Source organism: Zosterops lateralis (genome assembly GCF_965231275.1).
Source record: "Zosterops lateralis genome assembly, chromosome: 2".
In the NCBI taxonomy this organism is placed as follows: domain Eukaryota; kingdom Metazoa; phylum Chordata; class Aves; order Passeriformes; family Zosteropidae; genus Zosterops; species Zosterops lateralis.
This window is the reverse complement of record NC_139763.1, coordinates 20,701,720-20,726,839: the sequence shown is the minus strand read 5'-3', so window position 1 is coordinate 20,726,839 and position 25,120 is coordinate 20,701,720. Positions and strand designations below refer to the sequence as shown.

At 41.2% G+C, this 25,120-nt stretch overlaps 2 protein-coding genes across 5 annotated transcripts in view; both read left to right on the top strand.

Annotated features, from left to right (window-relative positions):
• Positions 1 to 3,111, top strand: part of WWC3 (WWC family member 3) — a 98,967-nt gene extending 95,856 nt beyond the window's left edge. For all 3 annotated transcript variants that reach the window (XM_083854677.1, XM_083854676.1, XM_083854675.1), the window contains exon 23: positions 622 to 3,111. In XM_083854677.1, the coding sequence (XP_083710803.1) occupies positions 622 to 688 (67 nt within the window). In that variant the 3' untranslated portion in view covers positions 689 to 3,111. The remainder of the gene's footprint in view (positions 1 to 621) is intronic.
• A 680-nt stretch (positions 3,112 to 3,791) lies between these two features.
• CLCN4 (chloride voltage-gated channel 4) overlaps positions 3,792 to 25,120 on the top strand; it is a 44,190-nt gene continuing 22,861 nt past the window's right edge. Inside the window, exons 1-4 of one of the 2 annotated variants that reach the window (XM_083882310.1) lie at positions 3,792 to 3,850; positions 17,075 to 17,226; positions 17,585 to 17,684; positions 23,605 to 23,792. In XM_083882310.1, coding sequence (XP_083738436.1) covers positions 3,796 to 3,850; positions 17,075 to 17,226; positions 17,585 to 17,684; positions 23,605 to 23,792 — 495 coding nt within the window. In that variant the 5' untranslated portion in view covers positions 3,792 to 3,795. Of the gene's footprint in view, positions 3,851 to 6,384; positions 6,473 to 17,074; positions 17,227 to 17,584; positions 17,685 to 23,604; positions 23,793 to 25,120 lie in introns of those variants that run through there. The other variant, XM_083882311.1, reaches the window with a different exon arrangement.

The window sequence follows — 25,120 nt, the reverse complement described above, 5'->3', positions numbered from 1 at the left end:
ACAATTCTAGCATAAATGACATTAAAAAAAAAAAGCTTCAAATACAAACATAGCTTAGCTGATTCTTCCAACTTGGCCTAGTTGCTATGAAGTCCAAATGATGTGTCAGTTCTTCAGTACAAGCCTGTAGGCTTAAATAGTCTGTTTAATGTAATACATATAAATTGCTAGTAATACACTCTCCCTAAAAATTACTCAGTAATACTGGAATTTTCTTTCAAGAAGCCTTTTCTGTGGACTCTGTTTCCAGAGTTGCCATCTTTTTTTTCCACTTCTTTTTTGTAGACACTATTTGCAAAACATACAAGGGTGAAATTCGCATTGCAGACCTTGTCCTGTGCAACCTTTTTATGATTAACTGTGACTGAAGTTGAGTGAGTTGTATAAAACTTCCACCTAGGTTTTCAAAAATAATAACTGTGTTCAGTGGAATGTTGCAAGAAGTATATAGTGAGATTTAGTAGTTTTTGGAAGTTTGTTGTACTCAAATACTGACCAGTTCAGTGCATAAATAACAAATACTAACCATTAACCAATGTAAAGAAACCATGTTCTTGTGGGGAGGAGGGGGAATGTAGGCATAATTTTATTTACTTCCTTTTTCTCTTGTTTTGATCACAGAGAGAAGATAGCTTTTTTTACAAGACCAAGGATTAACATACCTCCTCTGCCAGCTGATGACGTATGACATGTTGCATTGTAAACATGAAGTATTTATCGCTTTTATTTTAATGAAGTTCTTAGATTAGACAAGTTTCTTTAAAAAAAAATTGTGCAAAAGCTAATATACACGTTTTGTAAAAAATCAAAAAAAGTTAAAAAAGTAAACATAAACAAAAACATATATATAAATATATATACATATATATTTTATAATAGCGACTGCAACAAGGCTTGGTTTTTCCTTGTTGTGAAACTGACATCTCTGAAGACAACTTATTTTATAAAAGATCGACTATCCTGTTAAGAGCGTGTACAGTTTTTATGCTGTTTTATTTGACTTAAAGGCTGGAAGACAGAAACAAAGTGAGTTCAGGCAAATTCACTGTAGTGTAATTTATTTATAGTGCCTTTTTTCCTTGAAGGAAAATACCTACTTTAAGATGTATTTTAAGACTGAAATTTTGTTCCTCAGTATTTGTCATACAGTAGAATGGAACCATTGAGCTGGTTTTGTTTCTGATACCTGAAATGAAAATACTATGTTCTAAAATTGTCACTTTTTTCAGCTTTATTATCTGTAGCTTATTGATGTACATTGTATTCTTTAGCACTGTCTGTGTTATAGCAAAAATATTATCACCTGCAATGTGTTTAACACTAATTAGAAGTGATGTTAAACATTGCAGAATTCATTTGCATGTTCTTACTCTGCACTAATAGATTGTTTTCATTTCTGTTGTGTCTAAAGTATCTTTATATTCTTAACTAGATCCTCAGTTTAAACGGGGGAAGCAAAAGGGTGACAGGTCTTTGTTTTGCTGTTTAATGAAAAGGGAATTAAAGGAGCAGTGTGAGCTGGCTGTGTGGAAAGCCTTAATGGGCTATTACAGTAATTTCTACAGTTCTGCAGATTCTCATCTGATTCAGGAAAGCACATGTGTTCTGATTTCAGAAAGCAGCTGCTTTAAGTAAGGGTGCTTAAACACATGTTCATCCTAAGGGATGCGCTTTGTGGTTACTGCAAGCAAGTTCTTTGAACAGTGACACTTTCCAGGAGGAAGGTGTATAATTCTGGAAGGTACAGCTCACTTGATAGCTAGTTGGACCAGCTAAAATCTGGTAAGAAATAATATTATTTGTAACCATCCGTTTTAATGAAAGACTGTCACCCTAAATTCCCGAGAATGCCAGTTTTGTGTCCTTGCATCCTGCAAGTATGTAAAAATACTTCCTTACTAAGCTATTATAATAGAGTTTCTCATATTTTTCTAATTATACATTACCCGCAAAGAGAGGTGCCCAACACAAGACTGACTTTGCAAATTACTGGAATATCCCCGAAGGAAGATCATGTTGTCTCTTAATTAAAGATCAAATTGGTTCCGTATTTTTCTATGTCAGGAAATCAAAACAAGGGCCAAAAACCAAACAGACCTATCAGAATATTTTCAAATATTCTGTAAGTTTTCTTTGGGAGTTTCAAGAACTTGACTCTGTTACCTTGTCAAAGGTCAGGAAAGCCTGGAAGAGAAATTGAATTACTTTTACTTATCCACACTGAGGCAAAAAGTAACGGGGGGAAAAGATTGTAAGCATAAATGTTAATTAACACAAACATTTAAGGTAGTATTTCCTGTTTCCTAATATGGCCTATAGTCATTACAGGCATCAAGTGTTGCGATCATATAACAATATATATGAAATTGAAGTATATTTAGCATTTATTGTGCTATTCATCCTAAAGCCTATTTTGCCTGTTTTGGTGGGTGTATATTGAGTTCCTTGGGCACAACTAGACTTATTCAAAAACGATGCAAATAAAAACCAAATCATGTGAGAAATTTGTAGTGTTTGGGTAAAAGTCTAGGGGCCAGCAAGCTTTTCAGTGCTCATTACTTTAAAAGACCAGTTAGTCAGAATTTTGTTCCTCATCTCCAGGGGAGGATGTCACACAGTAGAGTTTATCCAAAGTTACCATGGAGTGACACCAGAAGTGTTTGCTGTGTATTAAGAACAGACAACACCATGTTCCTGTGAGGCTGGTCAGGCTGGAAGGGGTTGCCCAGAGAGGTGGAACACTCTGTCCATAGTGTGGATGAGGATTTAACTGGACATAGCCCAGAGCATCCTGGTCACATTAGGCCTGCTTTGAGCAGGGATTGCGATAGGGACCTTTATTCCACCCTAAATTGTTCTGTGACTATAACCAAGGAGCAATGTCCAGTGGTCTCTCTGTCAGAGGGTTTTTTAATTGTGACCACTGTGAGATGTCGTCGATGTATCTTGTGGGTCTGTGATTCTGACTGCTATAATGAGTTCTGTCTTGATGTGGTAATGAGTTATCATATTCAGTATTCATCTCTCTTGTTTTTGTCACAGTTCTGTATGATTGTGTCATTTTTGTATTATTTGAAAGTATTTCTTCTATAAAATAAAATAATTTGCCATAAACAGAAAAAGGGTTTTCTTGTATGTCAAAGATACTTCCTGAATCTTTTATATTTGCCATATTACTGATGATTTAATGAAAAAAAATCCACTGTTTTTGAATAACACTGTCATTTAGGTTAATGTAATGAATTTTCAAGTAAAGGTAAGAGAGAAAGTCTGAGAAACTGAAGATCTTAGAGGGGTTACATTCAAGTCCCGAAAGAGGAATGGCAGATACCGTCTTCCAAGGGCTTATCACTCGTCGTAAGTTCACAGCTGTATCAGAAGCTCGTAGTTGAATATTCCCAGAATTCTTGGGTAGCTCCAATTAAAACATGTTGAACTTCTTTTTCTTGTAACAAACATTTGCACTTTCTAAATTAGTATTGAAAGCAAGTTGACATTATTACTTCTGTAATATCCAACTTATGACTAATTCCAAGGTGGAAACCACTCAAAAGAATACTGGTTGACTTTCTTAGGCTGGCATTTATTTACTGCTGCTTTCACAAAGGAAACATTAAACCTGCAAAATTACAGAATGGCCATTTCTCAGTTTCTCTCTGCAACTCTAAGCTGCAGGAACGTAGGCAAAATCAAGCAAGGACATGTGACTCCTGTCTCTCCAGTATTTGCAAGGCATCAAGGGTATGACAGAGTTTAGGTTATTTTTAAACCGTCTGCTAGAAATAGGCATTTGGAATGGCAACCGTCCCTGTCTCGCTGCCGTCAGGAGCAACAACAGAAGCTATAATGGGTATGTTGGGCTGGGATTTCTCTTGTAAGAATGAAGTCTTATTTGTGTTTCTTGCTTGCAGTTCTTTTAAGCACTTTGCAGGACTTAAAGGTAAGTGCAGTATAAAGAATATTTTTAAAAATTAGTTAGATGAACTACGTCTCTTGCTTTCAGTAGATGTAAAACTGAAGTTTGAATTTTTAGGGAAGAGGGCCCATCACAGCTTGTTTTGACCTCAACCTCCGTTATGACTATAGTGTTGTAGGTCTTTGAGATGAAGAAACATTTACAGAGACTTGAGAAACTGCAAGCTAACAAAAGCAAGAGCAGCCTGGTCCAAAACATCATGTGAAGGATATATATTTTTCTCTGAGATCACTCAATTGACAGAGTAGCATTGGAAGAAAATACCAAGGAGTAAAATTGATTTGGTTTTGGAATCTGTAAATGTCAGTTAAATAATTTGCTTGCACATGGAAAATGTCCATATTCTTGGATTTCAGAGCTTCTTAGGAGCTGGTTCTGGTTCCTTACAATTTCTGAAAAATCTCTTATATTTGAGCATGCATATCTATTGTATTTTCAATAGAGAATCAGGTATTCTGTCCCTTTAGTTTGTCTACGCTTTGACCATCCAACTAAAAATGTACTTTCAGTAGGAGATTTAATGAGATCAGCTGGTAATGGACAAAATAAAATCAGGAAATTAATTTAGGAAAGTCTGTCCAGGAAAAAAATGTAGGCTTGAGACCCTAATACTCATTTGTTAAGTGCACAAAATTACTATTCTGTGTCTAGGGTACAGTGTTTGTGTTCAAGAGTGTGTCTTTGGCATAGAAGTTCCCAGGTGTAGATATTTCACCAAGTAAATGCTACTTCCTGTTTTCCATATTTTCCTCTCATAAACAGATGGAAGGAAATTATGATTTATTATCAAGAAAATAAATCAAGTGCTCAGTGTTTAGCTTCCTTCACAAATTCAATTGGTCTATTAATACTGATTTTAATGGGCACAAAGAATAGAGGCTGGCAGGAAGCTGGCACTTGTATCACTTTTCCACATTTCACTGACATGGTTATGAAGGCCTGGGGCTGTTACTGATCCATGAGTGGTAGAGGATTATGATCTGCAGTGCTGTGTGTGAAGAGCATAATCAAACCTCTTCTCTAAAGACATGATTCTTGCTCCAGAAAGGTGTGGGAACTTCAGGGGAAGCAAGCTAAGTGTTCATATTTCTCAATAAAATCCAATGTGTTGCATCTGCATGGGGAGTCTCTATGAGAAATACATGGCACATCCATAAATTACTGCTCAAGCACACTGGGACAAAAAGGTCTTCCAGAACTGAATTCCTTCAACTTTGAAGTGAGTGGAAGTCACTTATGTGCACTCAGTCACTGGCATGTGTGCTTGTGCAAGACCTCCCTCTACTCAGCTGTTGCATCTGCTTGGAAATACAAACCCCCTGCCTGGTTACCTGTAGGGGCAAAACCAGTCTGTGCAATATTCAAATACAGAAAGGTGAGCAGTAAGGTGAATGTCCTGAAATACAACACACTGCATATGTACAAACATGTACAGGGTCTTCAGAAAGAGCAGTTACAACCTCTGCCTTGCAGAGCCCTTGTACAAAATCTGAACAGTCAGAATTTCAGCATTTCTTACCTTGTAGAAATCAAATACATTGCTGAGTATGATAAAATTCTTAAACACTCCCCTTGCCTCTCAAAAAAACCCCAAACCAACACCAAAACCAAACAAAAAACCCAACAAAACCAAACAAACAAAACCAACCCAAAAAACGCCCCAAACACCCAACACCCCCCCCCCAAGATTACAGTTGAGATACTGTACACAGTTAACCAAAATGTGAAAGTCAGGCTAATTGCCTTTTAAAAAAAAATTTTTGGAAGGTCTAACTTTTCAATATTTGGGAAAGCTTAAGCAGATGTTTTGGAAAGGAAAAGTATTCTGGCATATAGGAGAGGATCTTTCCAGCAGTGAGAGTTGCATTGAAGAAAAGGCAGAAGTGCATGGATGGATGGATGGCAGAGAGAATTAAGAAGTGAAGGTAACAAGGATGAAACAAGGATGAAACCTTTGTGGGAGGCTTGCAGACCACGAATATGACACAGAAGATGGAGCGAAGTCAATTTGGATAGGCTTGAAATGCAGTGCCAGAAAAGCGCAAGAGATGGTGAAATTGCAGTTTGTCTCGTTTCCAGGCTGCTGTGATTACATATTTCACAGAGCAGCAGCCTGGTCTGCAGAGTCACCAGGAATACTTGATGGCCTTCACCCAGCATACTTCCTATGCTTTTACCTCGTGAAAAATGTCAATGTTGTTGCTATTGCAAAAAGAATACACAGAACGATTGATTAGCTCAGGTTAGGGAGGGAAGAAAGAGCGTGTGTTCCAATGGTGACGGAACAGGCAGGGCAGGGTAAAGAGGCTTGCAGTTTAATCCCGCAGGATTGCAGGCTGGTGCGGCTCCCCCGATCAGATATCCTATAGACGGAGGATGCAGTCACATGATTGTTACTGCTTCCTCCCCATGACATCACTGCTGGTGCAGCCATACCACCCAAGGAAGGATGCTATTAAAATCATTGGGATTGGGCTAAATGATGTTGCATTGCAGGTAAGCAACATAATTCTTCGAAAAAAAAATCATTTGCCAGTTGCTCTTGTGCTGCAGTCGTGGAGCTGCAGCTCCGTCGGGCAGAGTTTCTGCTGGAAAATAAAGCGGCACATTTTCTCTGCAAGCAGAGGGTTTGCAGGTGCAGAGGCTGCCCGCTGGCTCTGTGCTGATCTCCCGGCTGACATCTCCGGTAGAAATGCTGCCAGATGGAGCTTTATAACTAAAGAAGGCCCTTTGTTCCCTGTACTTTCCAATGGCTCTTTCGGGTGTCTGCGGAATTCTGTATTTATGTGAGCAGCCATCATCATTCAGTCGTGCAAAGAGAGCAGCAATAGTGTTTTGCTTGCATCCCCTGCCTTTTTTCTTTTTTCCCTGGATGCTTAAAGAAAGTTGCTGGTGTGTCTTAAGCTTATAAAGGAATGAGGATTAACTTGCTTGAGGGGTTAAGAGGTATATTTGGAGAAAGAAGCCTTTCCTTTATTGTTAATTTTTGCTCATGTGGTTTCAAAGCACCCAGACCGACAGGTTTCCTGCATAATTTGCCAGTAAAAGGTCGGTTTTTCCTTGTCCTATATAAACATGGAAAATCCTTTTCCAAAAGGAACGTAGGAGATGACAAGCGGATTTTTGCTCTCTTGCAAAATGCTGATCACCAAAAGGCTGAAAAAATCCACAGCAAACCGTGCTTTTGGACTTAATATTTGTGGAAGCAAAGTCCAGAATCTGTTTTCCTGATGTGGATGTTTAATTATGTGCTCTGTACAAATACATTAATATAAATCTGTAAACAAAAAAATATTGACTCTCCTGTGGGGTTTTTTTTTTTCTGTATAGCTTTTAAAATATATTTTAGGGTTTTAAAATTCTTAATTTTTTTGAAACTTTTTTCTTATCCAAATGTTACAGTGTGAGAAGCTAAATTAATTTTGAGTTTATACTAGTCGGAAAAGAAAATTATATATATTTTTAAACAATTGCGATAAATAATTCTGTGCCTTTGCCAGAGAATGGAGAATGACTCAGCTGCAGCTTCATCAGGCAGAGAGTCAGGTGATTTTTTACTCTTGGTCTACAGGAAGGTTTGTTTTTTTTTTAATTCTTCCCAATCCTGTTCTTTGTTCAAATAATTTTTTCCCACAATTGGAAAAATGTGAAAATTTGGCACGCCTAGAATCTCTGTGTGCTCACTCATACATTAAGGGGGGGATGTTTTGGATCTCCCATGCTGAAGTAGATTGTACATCCTAGTGAGGGGTGAATTCTGCTTTCCAGTGATCAGGTATGCAGTTGTGTCAGGATCAGAAAATAAGGTGTGTGTGGGGAGAAGTAGATAATGAATTATTGCAGTACAAAAAGACAGTAATTGTTCCAAACTGAAAAGAAAAATAATTTTCAATTTTATTTTTTTCCAACAGAACCTCTCCTGTTTTTTGTCAAGACTGAGCCTCTAGAGTGATAGAAATACAAACCTGTTGCTGTATGAGGTGATGGGGCCAGGGGGAGATTGTATCCTGTTGGTGCCAATGCTGGGTTTCTTGTTGATTCCCTCTGGAGTCAGGGCTGGCTCAGTTCTCTCCAGCACTGGCTGTGAGCCGAGCTGTGCTCTTGCCCATCACACTCACTGGGACTTGGCTCTTTGCCTGTGCAAGGAGCACAGCAGGACTGCCACACTTGGGTTCTACAAGTGTAGAGGGTTTCTCCCTCTACTCTGGATCATATGGAAGTGCCCTATGGAAATATGTGCCAGGCAGGGGTTCTCCTGATCTCTCAGTTTGTCAGACATATTCTGTGCAAGAAGACAGGGCACCAGCCTTATATATATGCTGGGGGCCCTTGGAGATTAAGGATTTAAGTGCGTGCCTGAAGAGTTACTTAGTATAAAAGGGGGACCCGGGGGACATCCCCAGCTGGGAGGTGCTGCTCTCCCTGGCAGCACTGGGATGCCCTGCCAGGGCTCCAGCACACGGCTGCAAGAGTGCCCATGGGGGCCTCTCTTACAAAAGTTGTACCTTTTCAAAGGTACTGGCTGGTAGCTTTTAAACAGGGACCAGAGGAGAAGATGGGGAGTGTTGATCCTGGGTTAGAGAACTTCCTATCTACCTGAACCAAACTCTCCTCTCTACCTATCTACCTGAACCAAGTTCTCCTCTGGGAACCTCCTGGGGCTGGGAACTGCTTCATCATGAAGTTGCTGTTTGCTGTCCTGGAGGGCAAAGTGAGCAGGATTGTGACTGTAGCCAGGTGCTATAGCAGGGGAAAAGGGGATGCCCCTACCCCCAGTCCTGCGCAGTTCAGAGCTGTCTTGCTTGTGTTAGAGGTTGGTGTTGTGTTGTGTTCAGCCTCTCTCAGGCCTCAACAGCTCCTAGCTCAGCATGATGCTCGACCCTCAAAAGTGGTGTGGTACCCAGAGGTACCAGTCCTTTTCCTGGTTGCTTTTGCCATCACACTGCACCTTCCAGGGTACCCAACAGGTGTGTGTGTGTTAATTTTCCTCTCAGTGAGAGGTTGTAGAAAAAGTGTATTAAATCATTTTTTTGTGTGTGCATATGTACACACACACCATCTGTTGTTTTTTTTTTTCAGCTTTCTTCATCTCTAGCCTGGCAGAACTAAAAATTCACACACAATTATTAATGTCAAAAGAGGGACTCTGGCAGGGTTACACTAGGCTGCTATTCCTGAAGCACTTTTAACATTTTGCTCTTAAGCATCACCCCAAGGAAAGGGTTTTCCCATCTTGCAGAAGCTTCCTCCCAGGGGGATGAAATAACTTGTCTGTAGCTGTGCAGCCCATCAGCATCAAATGCAGCAGTGAAAGCCAGTGCCCTGTGAACAGGAAAACATTATCCTCCTGTGTGAAAAATACTCACAACCTCTGCTCAAATCACAAGAAGTGACATAGTAGAACAGATTAATGTCTTTTCCAGTGTGGGTTTATCAGCTTTATTTCAAACTGAAGGCTTAAAAAGGTTTTCAGCGAGGGGTACATTGAATGTCATTGAACATCCCATTTCAGAAAAGAGCTGTTTAGGAGTAACTGTATACCAGGGCACTTCTCTTCTGACAGTGCAACTCTGCTCTGTCTGAATGCATTCACTTTTTCTTTTTGCAATTCCAAACCTGTTTTTCCCCATTAATCTTAAAATCTTCTGAATGAAGAGGCAAAGAGCAGCACTGAAACATGAAATCTGGTGCTGCAAAGCTCAGCTGTGTCTGACATGAGGAGGAAAAGACTGTAGCACCCCTGACTCTTCAGATGTAGTTTAGAACTGCATGGCAGTAAAAACCATGGCTTCGGAAGGGAAATTCCCCCTCTTTTTTGTGAAGAATAGGACTTGAGAGAAACCAAGAATAGAAACCATACATGCTCCTACACTCTTAGGGCTGGTTTCCAGGGTGTCCTCTCTCCTGAAATGTACTTTCTTATCCAGAAGTTGAAGGCATCCAGAGTTTAATCTAATCAAATCTCATTTCCTTCAAGAAGTAATGGGCTGTGGAGTTGATACAGTTCATGAGGCTCATCTGCCCAAACGTCTCTGCTGTTAGTAGAGGAGCATCTTTTAATAGAGATGTTTCAGCTCAGTCTCAAAACTGCAGATGAATGTTCCAGAGCCAGTGATGCTTCCCTCCTGTTTTTTCCACAGCCTCAACATCTGCACTAACAAGTAAATTTATTGAAGGAACCTTTAAGATTCACTGGAAACAGAGATGTGAGTTTAACTTTTTTTTTTTATATACAGAGGCAATTTTGACAAAAATTTCATTTAGAGCTTGCAGGGAAAGAGCTGGGATTTTTTTTTCCCCTTGCCTTTCTGACATAACTGAGCAGCTGAACTAATTTTTCTCAGACTTTCCAAGAAATTTTGAAGGGGGAGCAGGCACATGATATTTCATACCAAAAGAAATTGTTTTCTAAAGGAAGAGTCATCGTGGGAAGGAGCAGGGAGTGGGATGTTGGGATGTGGTTTACCCCTCAGAGGAAAAGAATGCCTCTTGGGAGGAGAAAGGGAGAAGAGGGAGTCTGGCTGTGATGGAAGGGTGGGAAGCCCTGTTGGTTGGGTATCAGCTCCCACCCATGTCACCCCGTGCCTCCCTTTGCCTGTGCTCCTGGCCAGCTCTGTTCTCTGTGCTCACCCCCTGAGCATGTGTGGTGGCTGAGGAGGGGCAGCTGAAGGCTGTGGTTTGGTCAGAGGAGTGCCTCAGTTTTCTGCCATTTATCCCAAATGTTCCCTCCTGCTTTTCCCTTCTCTCCAAGGCTCTCTCCCCTGTGATCTGGTGCCCTGTGTTTTTTGAGCTCTGCTGTGGCTTCATAATTTTTTCCATAGAGGTTATTCAGGGTAAAGCTGCACATCAAAGATGTGACTGTATTTAACTTGACCACACTATCATAGCTGGAAATTCCATAATATGTGGTGGTGGGGCCATACAATAAAATGCTGCAATATTTTACAGTATTGTTTCTGATACTGCAGCCTGCCTGTGCTAGTGTGGTGAGAGACTGAGGGTTTGCAGGGCTATTTACTTGTATTTGGAGGCTGTGCAATTAGTCCTTGAATTGCAGGAAAGGCATTTGCCAATTTTGTCTTTCCTCTGTATTTTCTCAACTTATAGTGAAAATTTTTCCCATATTATGTTTCAAAAAAAGGGCTGTAAGCGGGTTCAGTATTTTCTGCTTTTTTCCAGGAGTCTGAACTTGATTACTCTGATTCAAGGCCATTTTAACACCTTTTTATAAACTTCATCATTAAGACAGGAGGTCAATAACTTGTTTGGCTCATTCAGTCTAAAGCTTCTAAATTGAATAATCTTAAATTGCCTGTAAATAATTTTCAGCCTTTAGAAAATCACCCATTTAACTTGCTGGGGATTCAGTCTCCTTGCTTTTGCTGAAGACTTCTTGCTTGTAAAATCACCACCCAACGGCATCTTACTTCTTGTTGAGAAGAGTGTTTAATAATTGTTTACCTGTCTTCTGTATCCCACGTTGATATTTCTAAATCATCTTCTGCATGTCAGATGGTGGAAGGGGAATTACATCCACACCACCTTCACCCTCCTCAGTCTCTTATAGGCTAAGCAGGGCTCAGTCTCTGACCCCTCCCCAAAAGACACACACCCCTAATCATCTCCTGGTACTTTTCATTTATGTCTTTCATGGCAACACTGTTAATAATCTTGCTCCCTGCCTCCTCAGCTGCCAGGCCCATTTTCTCTGGCCAGGTGGTGCTGAAGACCTGTGGTGTAACTATGTTTAGCTCTAGGAGCTTTTTTCCTCAGCCGTACCCTCTTGGGGCTCTTTCTGAACACTGACCCTTCCAACCCGGACCATTCCATGATTCTGTCATTCAGCTCACTCTGCTGGCAGCACTGGCCTATTTGCCTGGATTCAGGCCCTCTGAGGAGAGTGTTCTGTGTCTATCTCTGTAACTGGGTCTAAATTCCTTGGGAATGGGGATGGATGGATGCTGGCAGAGCACCGAGCTCTCAGGAGGAGATGCCTTTGCCTGACAGATCACCTTGAGCAGATAAAGGCCGTGAGGCTGGGGCACCACACTTGGTCCTTGGAACAGTCAATACAAGTATTGGGGGCACAGAGTGGCAAACCATCTGCCAGTTCAAAGGGGTCTTGTGAGGATTGCCAATGAAATTGCCTTGTTCATTACTGACTACTGTAGAAAGTAAATCTCAGGGATTTTCACAGCCCCCACACTCCTTCATTTTTGCAGTAACTGGTGTCCTGTCATGCCACGTGAGCAGAGCTCGTCTGACCAATGATTCAGGCAATGGTGGGCTCAGCTCTGATGGAATCATGATTCAAAAGCTTTGTGTCTGGAACAGGATCTCCTCTGTTTTATCACAGTCACTGTGTTGGTACTAGGGCATAGAAAAGCCCTAATTCACACCCTGTTCTTCTTTGGTGTGTTGACTAACGCATGACACATTTGTAGGAGATGGACAAGTGATGCTTTGGACACCCTGAAAAAGGCACTCCAAATGTGAATTGAGAAACTTGCAATTGGCATTTAGGCTTCTGCTTTCTTCTCCCAGCCTCCTGCCACGTTCACTTATTCCTTATGCCACAGCAGAAGAGAGGTATTCTTTGCTGCCTGCATCCTGTCATGTGTCACATAGCAACCCTCCACTTCAAAGAAAACAGCAAAGCATGTAGGTGAATGTTTGTCTGTTAGAAACATTTGAAGTGTTGAAGTAATTCAGTAACTGTGATCTGTTGAAAGTAACTTGAAACTTGTTGGAATTGCATTAAAAATCATACTGCCTGCCTCAGTGCAATGTATCCAATTAAAACAGAAAACAGGATGAGGAGAACATAGCATGGAACTAGCATGTCTAGGAGCATTAGGCCAGGGCCAAGACTTTTCCTTTGATGCTTGTTCAAATAGTTGTTTTCCATCAGTATACTTTTCAGCCTCTTTGAAGCATGGGATGTTTTGGTCTGTGCTTGCCATGTCAAATACATTTCATATCCAATCAGTCAGTCAGCATACTACCTAGAATGTCAGTTCACTGATAGAGCTCTTCTAGCTGTGGCTTTACATCTGCATGTGCTGTAACAGGGCTCTAAATCTGAGAGTTTGTCAGCATTTTCACTGTAAATGTGATTTATCACTCTTCTATAAAACTTAGCTCCAAGCTGATCGAAGTCAAGTGATGAGTTTACTCATAGTGAGACTTGCAGAAAAAATGTGACCCTAAATATGATAATGATACTTCCTCTTGGTTTTTTAGAAAATAATAAAAATTGAGTAAATGTAATGAGATTATGTGTCTATGTAGTACCAGCTATGCTTGTTGGTATGTTCTGGTCCATCAGCAGCCCCCTGTGTTTGCACCCTGGGTTCTGTAATTCGTTTGCATGAATCTTTTCTTTGCTTTCTTTATGTGTTTAAAAATTATCTGGTTTCCTACAGTCATAAAGCTTCACAGGCTGATATTTAGACTCTTATTTCCAGCTTGCTCTCATGCAGCTCCTCTGATATTTGTAGGGTAACTGACTCCTTCTGGCTCTAGAATACTGTACATCCAGCATGGCTATCTGGGAGATCAGGGACTGACCATCAGATTGATCTGGCCTAAGATTTCTGGAAGATGTTTAGGGTTATGTGGCAGCCAGGAAAGCCTCTATCAGGAGGCATAATTGTCAGTCTAGCACTGTGGCCTCCCTTAGTTTGTGACTCAGTCCCTGCCAGGACTTTGGTGCATCTACAGGATCACGGTAGTCTGGGATGGGTCTAAATCCAGGGAAGTCTGCTAACCAGAACCCTGTGAGTTTCAGAGATACATGGTTCAATCCGGTTTCTTTGTTTTCTAGTTCAGTTTCTAGAAAGAACCTGTTTGCAATTATTAAAGCAGAGTTTTGACACACACATTCAGTTGTAGATACAATAAGCTAGTTGTAAAAATGAGTGTTCACTGTTAAGGCTCTCTACTGTATTGTAGGGAATAAAATGGCTGATAAAATTCAAAGTGAATAAAAAAGCAAAGCAAAGGGGAAAATGTCCCTAGGAGATTACAGAATGATGGGCTCCAACCTGGCCACTGTCTCTCAGGGAGTCACAGCAGACGGCTTAGTGTTGGATGCTTGCCCCAGGAACAGCTGGTGGAGTGCCAGAAATTATTAGGAAAAGAATATGGGGACTAAGCAGGAAACAGCCCTTGCACAAATTATGTTGCATCAGCATCTGCAAAAGCAGTGGAAAGGACAGCAAGGACGTCTAAGACATGAACAACAAAAGGACAAAATACAAATGTTAGACAATACCTCAGAAAGACTCAACACCTTTCAGCTTATACAATAAGCTCTGTCAGAGCATCCAAATCTCTTAGATTCTCAGGTCTGAGGAGCTGCATTTGTAACTAATTCTGCATGTCATGGTATTGCAATGCTTTCTTTTGAACTAGTAGTGTTTTACTCATTAGACCAGTTGAAGATGTCTACCTCTGGCATCTCTTTGTGATCAATAAACAAATTATCATTTCTGTGAAGTAACCTCTTTCATCCTAATGTAAATAGTTAATTTTTTGTCATCAGCTGTGAAAGAAGTCTAGGTTTAGTGTCCTGAGTGCAGATTTTTCATTTTATGTGTATTAAGTATCTGTAACTGCCTGATTGGGGTAATGCTCCAGTTCTGCTGGCAGAACTGAAAACATCTCTGCAAGCTTCACTTGGAGGACAAGTTAGCTCATCCTGAAATAAACCTTGTAAATTATTACAGATGCCAAGTAAGGTGAGAGAAATAGATGCAAAATAAAGAGAAAGAAAGAGATACTTATAGTGCTTGGTGATAGGATATAAGATGTAGTAGTACTCTGTAGTACTCAGTTCTAAAGTGCTGTAGCTAGGTTTTATTTGCTGAAATTGTGTTTTGCATAATCTGATATCACATCTCTGCTTTCAAAAGCGTAGTACCTGAAGTGAACTTTAAGGCTGGCAACCATCCAGTTCACTGCAATTTCCAGGTACTGGTACGCTACCTTGAGTTCAAAGTTTGTTTGTTTTCTTAGTCTTCCATGACCCTGTGGTCTCTAGCACATTTTTTCTCTCCTTGGACATGTTGTGTAGCACGTATTTTTGGGATAGATTCAGGTTGAGATTGTAATTATCATACATACTTGTGGTCTGGCCTGGTATTATCCATCACAATACTGTCATGTGCTGGGCATCGACAACATACTTAAAAAGCTATTTTTTACATGATATAACTAGTATGTTGGGTAATTTTCTTGTGGTATAAAGGAAAACTTGCCAATGCTTTCAGTTTCCAGAAGAGTTTCCAGAAGTTTGTTTATTTAGCACAGAGTGCTGCCTTGTGCAGGCAGGCAGTCTGAGCTGCATGTTCCTTACAGGTCCTTCTTTGCTGTATGGGAAGAATAGGGTGAAGCAAATGATCTGCAAAGTATCACAATGCTACAAAGTAATAGCATGATCTAATCCTTTCGCCTCGTTTCAGCTTCCCTTTCCAGTCCTCTTAGGGGACACTGAGCTCAGCGTCCCCTTCAGCTCCTGCTGTCAGCCCCATCATCGCACCTTCAGCTTCTCATTTCACTCAGCAGACGGGAGCGTGCTCTCACCTCCTTGGCAAAGGATCGCTGTTCTCAATTGTCACTCTTCGAAACTTCTGCTTTTTAATTCACCCCGGTTTTTGTGGCAGCTTATTTGTGCTCTGCAGCACTGCATAGGACACCTGCTCTGCACTGAGTTTCCTTCCCCAGGCTGTGATTCACTTGCGCGATTCTCTTTCAGACAAACATGCCATGGTGCTTGGAGATTACTTGATTTCAGCATTTGAAAGGGCTTCTATTAATGGTATAATGGTGACCTGCTGGTTGCCTATAAGATAATGTTTTTCTCAGCTGCTTGTGCTCAGCACATTGTCTGTGTCACCCAAAAACCCAGTGGAAAGCAGAGATGGACAAAGCTGAATATTCACACTTATTACATTGCTAAAGGCACCACTAAGGCAAAAAATTACATTGTGAGGTTTCAAGTAAAACAGTTGAAAATGAGGAGAGGGGGAGAAAAAAGATGCTAAGTAAAGAGGGCTGAGCAGTGTATCAGGGTTTATGGACAGTCCACTAAAAGCCTATCTACTACATTTTTGCCTGTTCCAATTACAGAGTTGGGAAATTTCCTCACAGTTTCAAAGATCCAAATTTTTGTGAAATTCCCATTTCTGTACCTGGTGGAACAAAGTGGGTGGCAGTTATTGGCACTGTGCTGGCCTCATCAATGACCAGCAAAAGTTACCTTGTGTCAGTCAAGGAGCTGCAGGCTCTGCAGGATCTGTTCTGTGCAACCCCTAAAGTCTCTGTATGTCCCCACTCTTATGTGTTTTCGTGTTTTTCCCTTGTAACTCCATGAAAACAGATTTTTTTTTAGACATACCGTTTCAGATTACAAGCCCTAGGTATTCTCTGGAAAACCCCATTTCCCAGGCATTTCTTTTAGGATAGATGGGATTAACTATCTTTAGAACAACACTTTGTTAAGTGATGCAGAGGTGCCCAGCTGCCTCCTCCAGTGCCAGCCCAGGACCCCCCTGCCCAGCTGCTGGAGCCCTCCTGGACCCAGCTGCCACTTTCTCATGTTCAGATTTAACCAGTAGCTGAGCCTGTATCCCAGAGGCACACACACAATAGAGCTATTATACTCCAATTAACATGAGTGGTGAAGTTTGTTTCTGCTCATATTCTTCATGTTTGCTCTGTCAGGTTTGTGTCTCTTGAATATTTTGATCCCAGTTTCTCCTCTGTTGCCCATCTTGTTCCAAAGTCCCTGATCAGACCACTTTGCTGGAATAGACATTCTCATACTCCTGCATGTCCTCATCCAAGTTCCCATCAAATGCTAAATGTTTGTTGTAGGGACAGGTATCCTTTATTTCCTCTTGTGCTTTAGTAGGATATGTGGTGGATATTTCTCCCCCTGCTTTCTTAAAAGCAAATATAAAGAGTTTGTGTGTGCCCCCCAGGACTGCTGTCTTGACTTCCTGGCTTGTGGAAGTATTTCAGAAAACTTGGTTCTGAAATGCCTGACAAAACTGCTTGAATTTATTAACAAACTTGTTTTTCCTCTACGTACAGATCCTAATATGGTCAATGCAGGAGACATGAACGGTTCAGGCAACCTGATGGATTTTCTGGATGAGCCTTTTCCCGATGTTGGAACTTATGAAGATTTCCATACCATCGACTGGCTGCGGGAGAAGTCGCGTGACACTGACCGCCATCGCAAGGTAACGGCCTCGGGCTTTGGTGCATCACACCCTGGGTCACAGCCATCCTGGTAGTGACAAAAAAGAGCACTTTTCCAACTGCTTCCTTCCTTGTTGCATGACTTGAGGAGAACTTCTAAACATATAGATGTGGGATGACTTGAGGAGAACTTTTAAATATGGACATGGGATGTCCTGAGTTTGTAAATATGGAAGGGCTGCTGCAACTTAATCTGCTGAGCATCTCTGAATAAATTATTAGGACTGAAGGAAGTAAAGAAATTGTATGCACCATCTAGGAGTTTAATTGTTTTAAACTTTGTACTCTAAAACTGTCAACCTTAATCAGCAACACATCTATATGTGTGTTTAATTTCAGATTACAAGCAAAAGTAAAGAATCCATATGGGAGTTCATCAAGAGTTTGCTGGATGCCTGGTCAGGATGGGTTGTAATGCTTCTTATAGGACTACTGGCAGGTATGTGTGTGTTGGTGCTACAGCTATGCCTGAAGTATCTCATCCAAGCTTCTGCAGTACCGTCTGCTTCTCTTCGTACTTCTTTGTCTCTCCATTGATTTTCTTTATTTTTAAGCTAAGAAGATAACTTTGCATTCATGCAGTTATGTTTCTAAGTAAAAATACCTATTTGCAAAATCTTTTGAGTCCTGACCTAGAAAAAATTGTTTTCACCCATAGACAGATTTTTCTATTGCTTTGGGAAATCTTCATTTGAGTGCTTCATACTCGATGGGCTGCTTTGACTTTCTGAATCTTTGCTTTTGCAGAAGTAAATTTTATTTTTAGGATTTTTTTTCTTGTCATCACTTTAATTCTGCAAGTAAAAAGTATGATGTGGGGAAAATATTGGTTGTGAACACTCAAAGGGGAGCTTTATAAACTGCTATTTCCACTGGGTTATCTTCTTTATGTATGCATGAAGGCAAAATACAGTTTCAGACTTGCTTTCAGATCTGCTTCCAGGCCAGACAGACATTACATATTTAACAGCCTGCTCAAACTCACATGGCAAATTCATTAATTTCCTCAATTTCTCCTGTCTTCTCCTTAGTTTAGCACATCTTCCTGCTTCGAAAGCTGCATTTCTCTGTTGCAGCTCAGACAGCTGCCATTTTTTATGCTTTTTCAGTGATGTCAGGGTGCTCCTATGTCATGCTGCTTGGTAAAAGCACCATGTGAAGTTTCCCAGCTTCCAAGGGGTGATGGGAATTTCCTGCTCAGCATCTGTCAAATTAATATGTTTATTACAGTTGTTAGGAGCCTCAGAAGTACTGGTAAAGTTCTTGAGAAAACATTTCTGAAGTGACGTGTTTGGCAAATTATGTAATTTCATAGACGTGTCATTGTTTCCACAAAAAATTTGTTGGGAGGGTGAGATGGGAAGAGAGTCTGATCAGGGCTGCTGAGTCCTGCCTGGAGGCCCGGGTTGGTCTCATCTGGGATGAAGAATTCTGCCTGCAAATAAAGTTAGAGCAAGCCCTTGAGGGCTCTAGTGACCTCATTAATCCTCTACTCATACAAAGAATATGGTAAACATGCACACATTCCCGTTTCAGTAAAAACTTCCCAGAAGGCTTTATTCAGTTCTAGTTTGCAATTAAACCCCTTGCTGAAATCCTCAATGCTGTTAAAAGCCAGAGTCACTGTCCTCTGATAAGCCCTAACACTGATATACCCAGCTTGGCAAGGGGAGTTGAGGGTAAGCTACAGCTGAGGCCTGGTGGCTTTTGCAACCTTTTCAATGACGAGGGTGCAGAGCAACATGTTTTACCTCAGAGAGTCAAACCAAATTAGTCAGGTATCTTAACCAGGTTTAGGGAGGGTGGAGATAGTGGTGCAGTCAAGAGGCACTTGTTGTTTTCCTCCCTTCTTAAAATATTGCCTGCTCAGAGAAGAAAGTGTGCCACAAGGGCATTTGTATGATCAGATGGGATTGCATGGACCAGCCTGGCTCCTCCATGTCCCTCTTCTGCTGAACAGGCAGAAACTACTGCTGCTCCAGGGGGAGTTGCAAGGCTCAGAGGATGGACACTGGGTGAACCCCTGAGCAGCTGGGTCCAGGCATTACCAGAGGCAAGCAGAAAGTATGGCAAGGAGAGGGAGAGAAAGGGAAAAGTGGCAGCAGCAGTACTCAGGGCATCAGGGTCCCATGGAGCATTCTGCCCCTGCTGTCCTTGTGCTGGGCATGGAGGACAGCAAGATGGGACTCTTGGGAAGAGGCTGTCAGGGGCTTCCACAAGTTTCCAAAAGCACTTGGGTCATTTACCCAGGCTCAGGAGTTTAAAAGGGGCTTAACTGATTTAGAAGCCAAAATCCCATCAATTTGGTAAACTTTATCTTTCAGATTTTGGAATACCTCAAAGGCTGCACCTCTGCTGCCAACAGAAGCCAACAAGGCCAAAAGGAGCAATCCTTGTTCTCCAGTGCATGGAGAGCACTGGAGAACAAGGGCCCTGTTGCTCTGTGCATATGTAGCTGCACTGGGCAAGTGAATACTGGTTCTGACTTGCTAGAAAAAATGGATTTTTGCCAGATTAATTTTCAGTTGATTTGTGGGCTCAGCAGTGTTAATCACGCAGAGCCACAAGCAAACAAAATACAGCTGATGGCAGCAGGAAGGAGAGGACCATCCCATTTCGCAGTATGATACATGTATCATGTCATAAATGTATGTATCTTGTAGTTTTTGGAGTGTCATCAAACCTGCATCCTTTGTTAGTCCCAGAAAATTTAGATGGGAAAGGGATGTCAGGAGGGGGTTCTGCTCTGGCTTCCTGCTCACAGCAGAGCCAGCTTCAGGGTTACAGATGCACCAATTGAGAGTGTAACAGAAGCCTTTGGGGTCCTGTGTGAGGGTGCACACATAAATTAGCCTGAGCAGAGCCCCACATGTCTCCAGTCTGCGGCAAGTACCCACAGCACCCACAGTGCCCACCCACAGGACCTTGAACATCAGGCAGGAGGGAGATGATGGTGTAGGACACAGTCAAATGGCAGGAAGGGCACTGAGGAGCTCCTTGAAATGAGGCTTTGATAGCCAAGGCCTGCTAATTGCAGAGAAAAGGGAGGGAACAGTCAAACCCACAAATGTTGTTTGGTGGGACGATCAGATGAAGACTGTTCACACAATGATCTAGAAAAAGATACTGAACACTACCTGGGCCTGTCTCAGCCAGAGTTTCCATGCTTTTCTCATATAAAACAATGCGTGGAGAGTGAGCCTAGAAATTTTAAGCATCTATTTTTACAGAACTCTGAATTTTTGCTGGGTCCATCCTGCCTGCAGACCAGTGGATGTTCCTCAGCCTAACCATTACTACTGGCCAACTGAAAGCATATGCTCTTTATAGATCAGCAAGTGTCTGTGTTTTCTAAAACTATGTGACAAAAAGTGCCATCATAATAATGCTGAAGTGCTCTGATGCTGAGGCTGGATGTGCAAGAACTCCCTTTGCAATTCTGTGCTGCACCACTTGGGTGATGCTGTTTTCTGATACACGTGCATGAGGAAAACTATCTTTTCAAAGCAAATTTTTATTATTCTCATTAGCGCACTGTAAAGGAAGAATTTTGCCATCATCAACAAAAGGAAAAGGAGAGAGGTAAAAGGCTAATATCTAAAATGAAGTTCAGCATTGTCTGGCTTTGGAGTACTTCATTTCTTTTCCTTCCAGGCAGGAGATTACATGGGAGGGGAAAAAAAACTCATCTCCTTTGATGGGAGAAGTAGGGAGATAAATTCATGCTCTTTTACAGTCTTGGCAGCCAAAATAAGCACAAGAAATTAAATGCTTGATCTTGAGAGGCTGAACTGTCTAGCACTTGCATTAATCTCACTTTAAGTTGCAAAAATTCAGAACTTAAACTTCTAGCTCTGGTCACAGGTGGTGAAGCATTCACTATTGCATTATTATCCTGGGCCTCCTTATTGTTTTCTTCTCTTGAAGGTTGGTGTAGTAAATTGCATATGGTAAAAAGCATTTTCCTCCTTATATGGATCCCTAAGAATCTGACAAAATTTGATCAGCTGCATAATTAAACATATTTTCTTACTGGTGCTGAGGTGCCTGAGCTTATTATATTGGAGAGCTGAATGTTCTTCAGTGTGGTTATTAACTTTACTGGGGAAACCCTTGAATGACTGTCTTCCTTTGGACTTTTTGCTAGGTAGCATTAATATGCAGCTTGCCTGGTTAAGTGTAATGTAAACTTTGAAGGTTACAGAGAATGTTAAAGATCCATTAAGAGGTGCAAGAAGCACACCATTTGCTGGTCATATCCAAGAGATGAAAATTCCTTGTTTCTGAAAGTTCCATAAAATTGGAGGAGAATTTAGTGCTCACTGCAAAACAGGAAACTGTGCATACTGATGTTGCCAGCAATGCAATGATTCATCGTCATCTAGCAGTATGGTTCATTGTTTCCATAGAAACTTGGGAAAAATGGAAAAGAATAACCAAGATTAAGGCAAGATCTTAATGAAAGAAAATAATTGTTAAAGACACCATCACTCCCTTCTGCAGCTTTTTTTTTTTTTTTTTTTTTCTTCTTCTTTTGGTCATCCTGTCTGTCCTGTCTGGTATATCTGTATAGTTCTTCAGATTATTTTTATAAAACAGAAATTCTTCACTGCTACCCTGAGCACCACTGCTTGTCAGTGTGGGGGCAGGTATCCTTCTTAAGGGTGGGAGAAGAACCTGTGGGTTTTTCTGGTCTTTGAAGTAAAAAAAAAAAAAAAGGTTCATGAATTATTTGAAAAGTGTTTTTCTCCCTGTCTCTTTGACAGAAATGAAAAGCAGAAAATTTTAGTTCCAGATGAAATAAACCAGCTTGGACCCACTTGTGTCCCCAGCTGCTGGGGGAAAGGGGAACAGCTCCTACCCCAGCTCTACGTAACTACATTCTTAGCAGGAGTCACAAATCTATAAGTTTTGGAAACATAAAACCAAAACAGTTTGCATTTTATGAAGTATTTTTTCCCCAGTACATTGATATGCATTGATAAATTCTGTTCAAATCAATTAGCAGTTTCCTGAAATTTTATTAATGATTATTTGTAAAAGTAATGATGACTTCTGCTTTCCATTGTATATAAGAGGGATCTGGAAAACACAAAATGACTCTTCTATCAGCTGGTGGTTTAATTCTTCCCAGAAAGTATGGATATAGAGACAGAACACAGGTCTGCCTCTGTGTTCTGGCTGCTCCCAGCCTCCTATTCCTGCTGCTCTTGCATTCCTGGAGATCCCCCTTCTCTGAGGGTGCTGCTGCTGGGGCAGGTTGTTATTGTTGATGAGCAAATGACATAGAGAAGCAGAAATTTTCTTTTGTGTCTGGTCACAGCAAGTTTGTCTGTGTCTGTGCCTGGTGGCCACCGGGTGTCACTGTAGCTCTGTGTAATTACCGGGGAGAAAATGAAACGGGCGTTGTGATACAGGGAGAATTTGAAAGATAATTTTATTCTGCATGTCCAGATTGCTAATCAATGTACACACATATCAAAAGTCCCATTCTGTTAAGTTCATAAGTCAGAATTTGGCATCCACATTATGTCTGTAATGAAATCATCCTTCTAAAGGGTTGCTGTGTTGGGACCAGTAAAGCTGCACATAAACACATATCCTTCTCCTCCATTACCCCTGAAATACACAGAGGGGTTTGAGACCCTTGGCCAAGTGTGTCTGTAGAGACCCTGCACGACGTCCTCCCCATCTCAGCCAGATGGGGAAATTGCCTGGGACAGGCTGCAGGCCTGACATTGGTTATATCTCCCCTATTTGGCCATCAGACAGTATAAAAATGATAATGTTTAAAATAAAAGCTTATGAGAGAGCACTGAAGGTCAGAAAAACTGTACCAGTTCTTTGGTATATTTGCATTTATTGATGCAGAGAATAGTTTGGGTTGGAAGGGGCCTTTAAAGGCCATCCTGTCCAACACCCCTGCCATGAGCAGGGTCATCTTCAGCTGGATCGGGCTGTCCAGAGCCCTGCCCAATGTGACCTTGAATGTTTCCAGGGATGGGGCATCCACCTCCCTGGACAACCTGTTCCAGTGTTTCACCACCCTCATTGTAAAAATATTTTTCCTTATACTTAGTCTAGATCAGCCTCTCCTAGTTTAAAATTGTTAGCCCTTGCTCTACTGTAAGAGGCCCTGATAGAAAGTCTGTCCCCATCTTTCTCATAAGCCCCCTTTAGGTACTGGGAGGCTGCTATAAGGTCTCCTTTGAACCTTCTCCAGGCTGAGAACAAAGCCCTGCATTGTGCCTGCTTACCCAAATCACGAGTTTTATTCTGTTATTAAAATTAGATATATTATCCTTGCAACTTGATTATTTTTAATGCCAGCATTTCTTTTTCTGTGTTTCTTTTCTCAGGTACATTAGCTGGAGTGATAGATTTAGCTGTGGATTGGATGACAGACCTGAAAGAGGGTGTCTGCCTGTCTGCCTTCTGGTACAGCCACGAGCAGTGCTGCTGGACATCTAATGAAACGACATTTGATGACAGGGACAAATGTCCCCAGTGGCAGAAATGGTCTGAACTCCTTGTAAGCCAGTCTGAGGTATGAGAGGCCTGATTAGCTGGGGGTTGCAGCAGGCCAGGAAATGCCCTTTTTTCATACTTGCTGATGTTCTCTCCAGAGAGTTTCTCTGAAAGAGAGAGTAATGAATTGAGCACACTGCAAAGAAAGACATTTCCACAAGCAAAATCTGCTTAACTTGAAGGAGATCTTGTGGTCTCAGTGCAATGGAAACTGGAAAACTGTGAGATTGCACTCTATTTTATCAGTATTGAACTAAAAGTGTTTCATAACACGCATAGCGTAATCACCAGGGGACCTGGGCTGCATTTTCTTTTTTTCCTTTTAAACATAATTTTATGGGGCAAAAAAAAAAGATGAGCACTGACAAATACATTTAGGAGGATTTTTTGGGATTGCAGATGGGGTTTTATTTCTTCTGATAAAGGGAGCTGCATAAGGACTGCTTGTTTATCCTTTGCAATGTTTGTCTATGATACATCAAGAGATGTAGCTAGCACCAAAAACTGGGAGAAAAGTGGGCTCCCTGGGGGTAACCAGAGTGAAGGATTTGCAGGGGTGTTGGACAGTAAGGGAAAAAGCTGATGTGGACAGACATGAAACTTATATTTTAAGATTTTTTTTTTCCCTTACACATTTTTTCCATAATTGTAGTAATTTTAAATACAAAGAATGCTGTTTCAAAGCAAAGCAGCTGAAAGTTTCATTTTGAAAACAATAAAAAAAAGCCTTTCTGTATACCATTTGGCAGATAATGCTTGTAAAAAAACCCCAAAAACCACATTTCATTTCCAACCTAAGTTATTTAATGTATTGGATAATATTGATCCCTACAAAACTCAAATCTTCGGCAGAATTATTATTTTAAATCCCCCCTTCCTCCTTATTTCTGACTTGAATTTGATGAAAACTGAATATGGTGTGTGTGTTGTGTGATTAGGAGAAGTTGTCTCAGATCTTCCCCCAGTGTGGAGGTTGTCTGGTGCTGCAGACAGTGTTTGAGGACACCTTCATTGCCAGGCAGGTGTGTCATTCATGTTCCCATCAGTGCTGCTTTAGGTTTACAGGACAAGCAGTACTAGGTGAGAGTGTCTGTGCATAGCTATAGCTCAATTTTCTATGGTTCTAATGAACTGCAGTGGAAGTAGTGGGATGCTCAGTGTCCCTGAATATTCTCACCACATAAAATCTCCCAGCACAGGTGCCAGTCACAATGCTGAGCTTCCCTTTGCCAGAGGTTTGCTAGGTTCACCCTGGTCGTCATCAACAGATGTTTTGGGTGGCTGTGTCTTTGTGACAGTGAAGAAATACTACCCTGACATAAAGCTGCAGGATAGGGCTGATGTTGT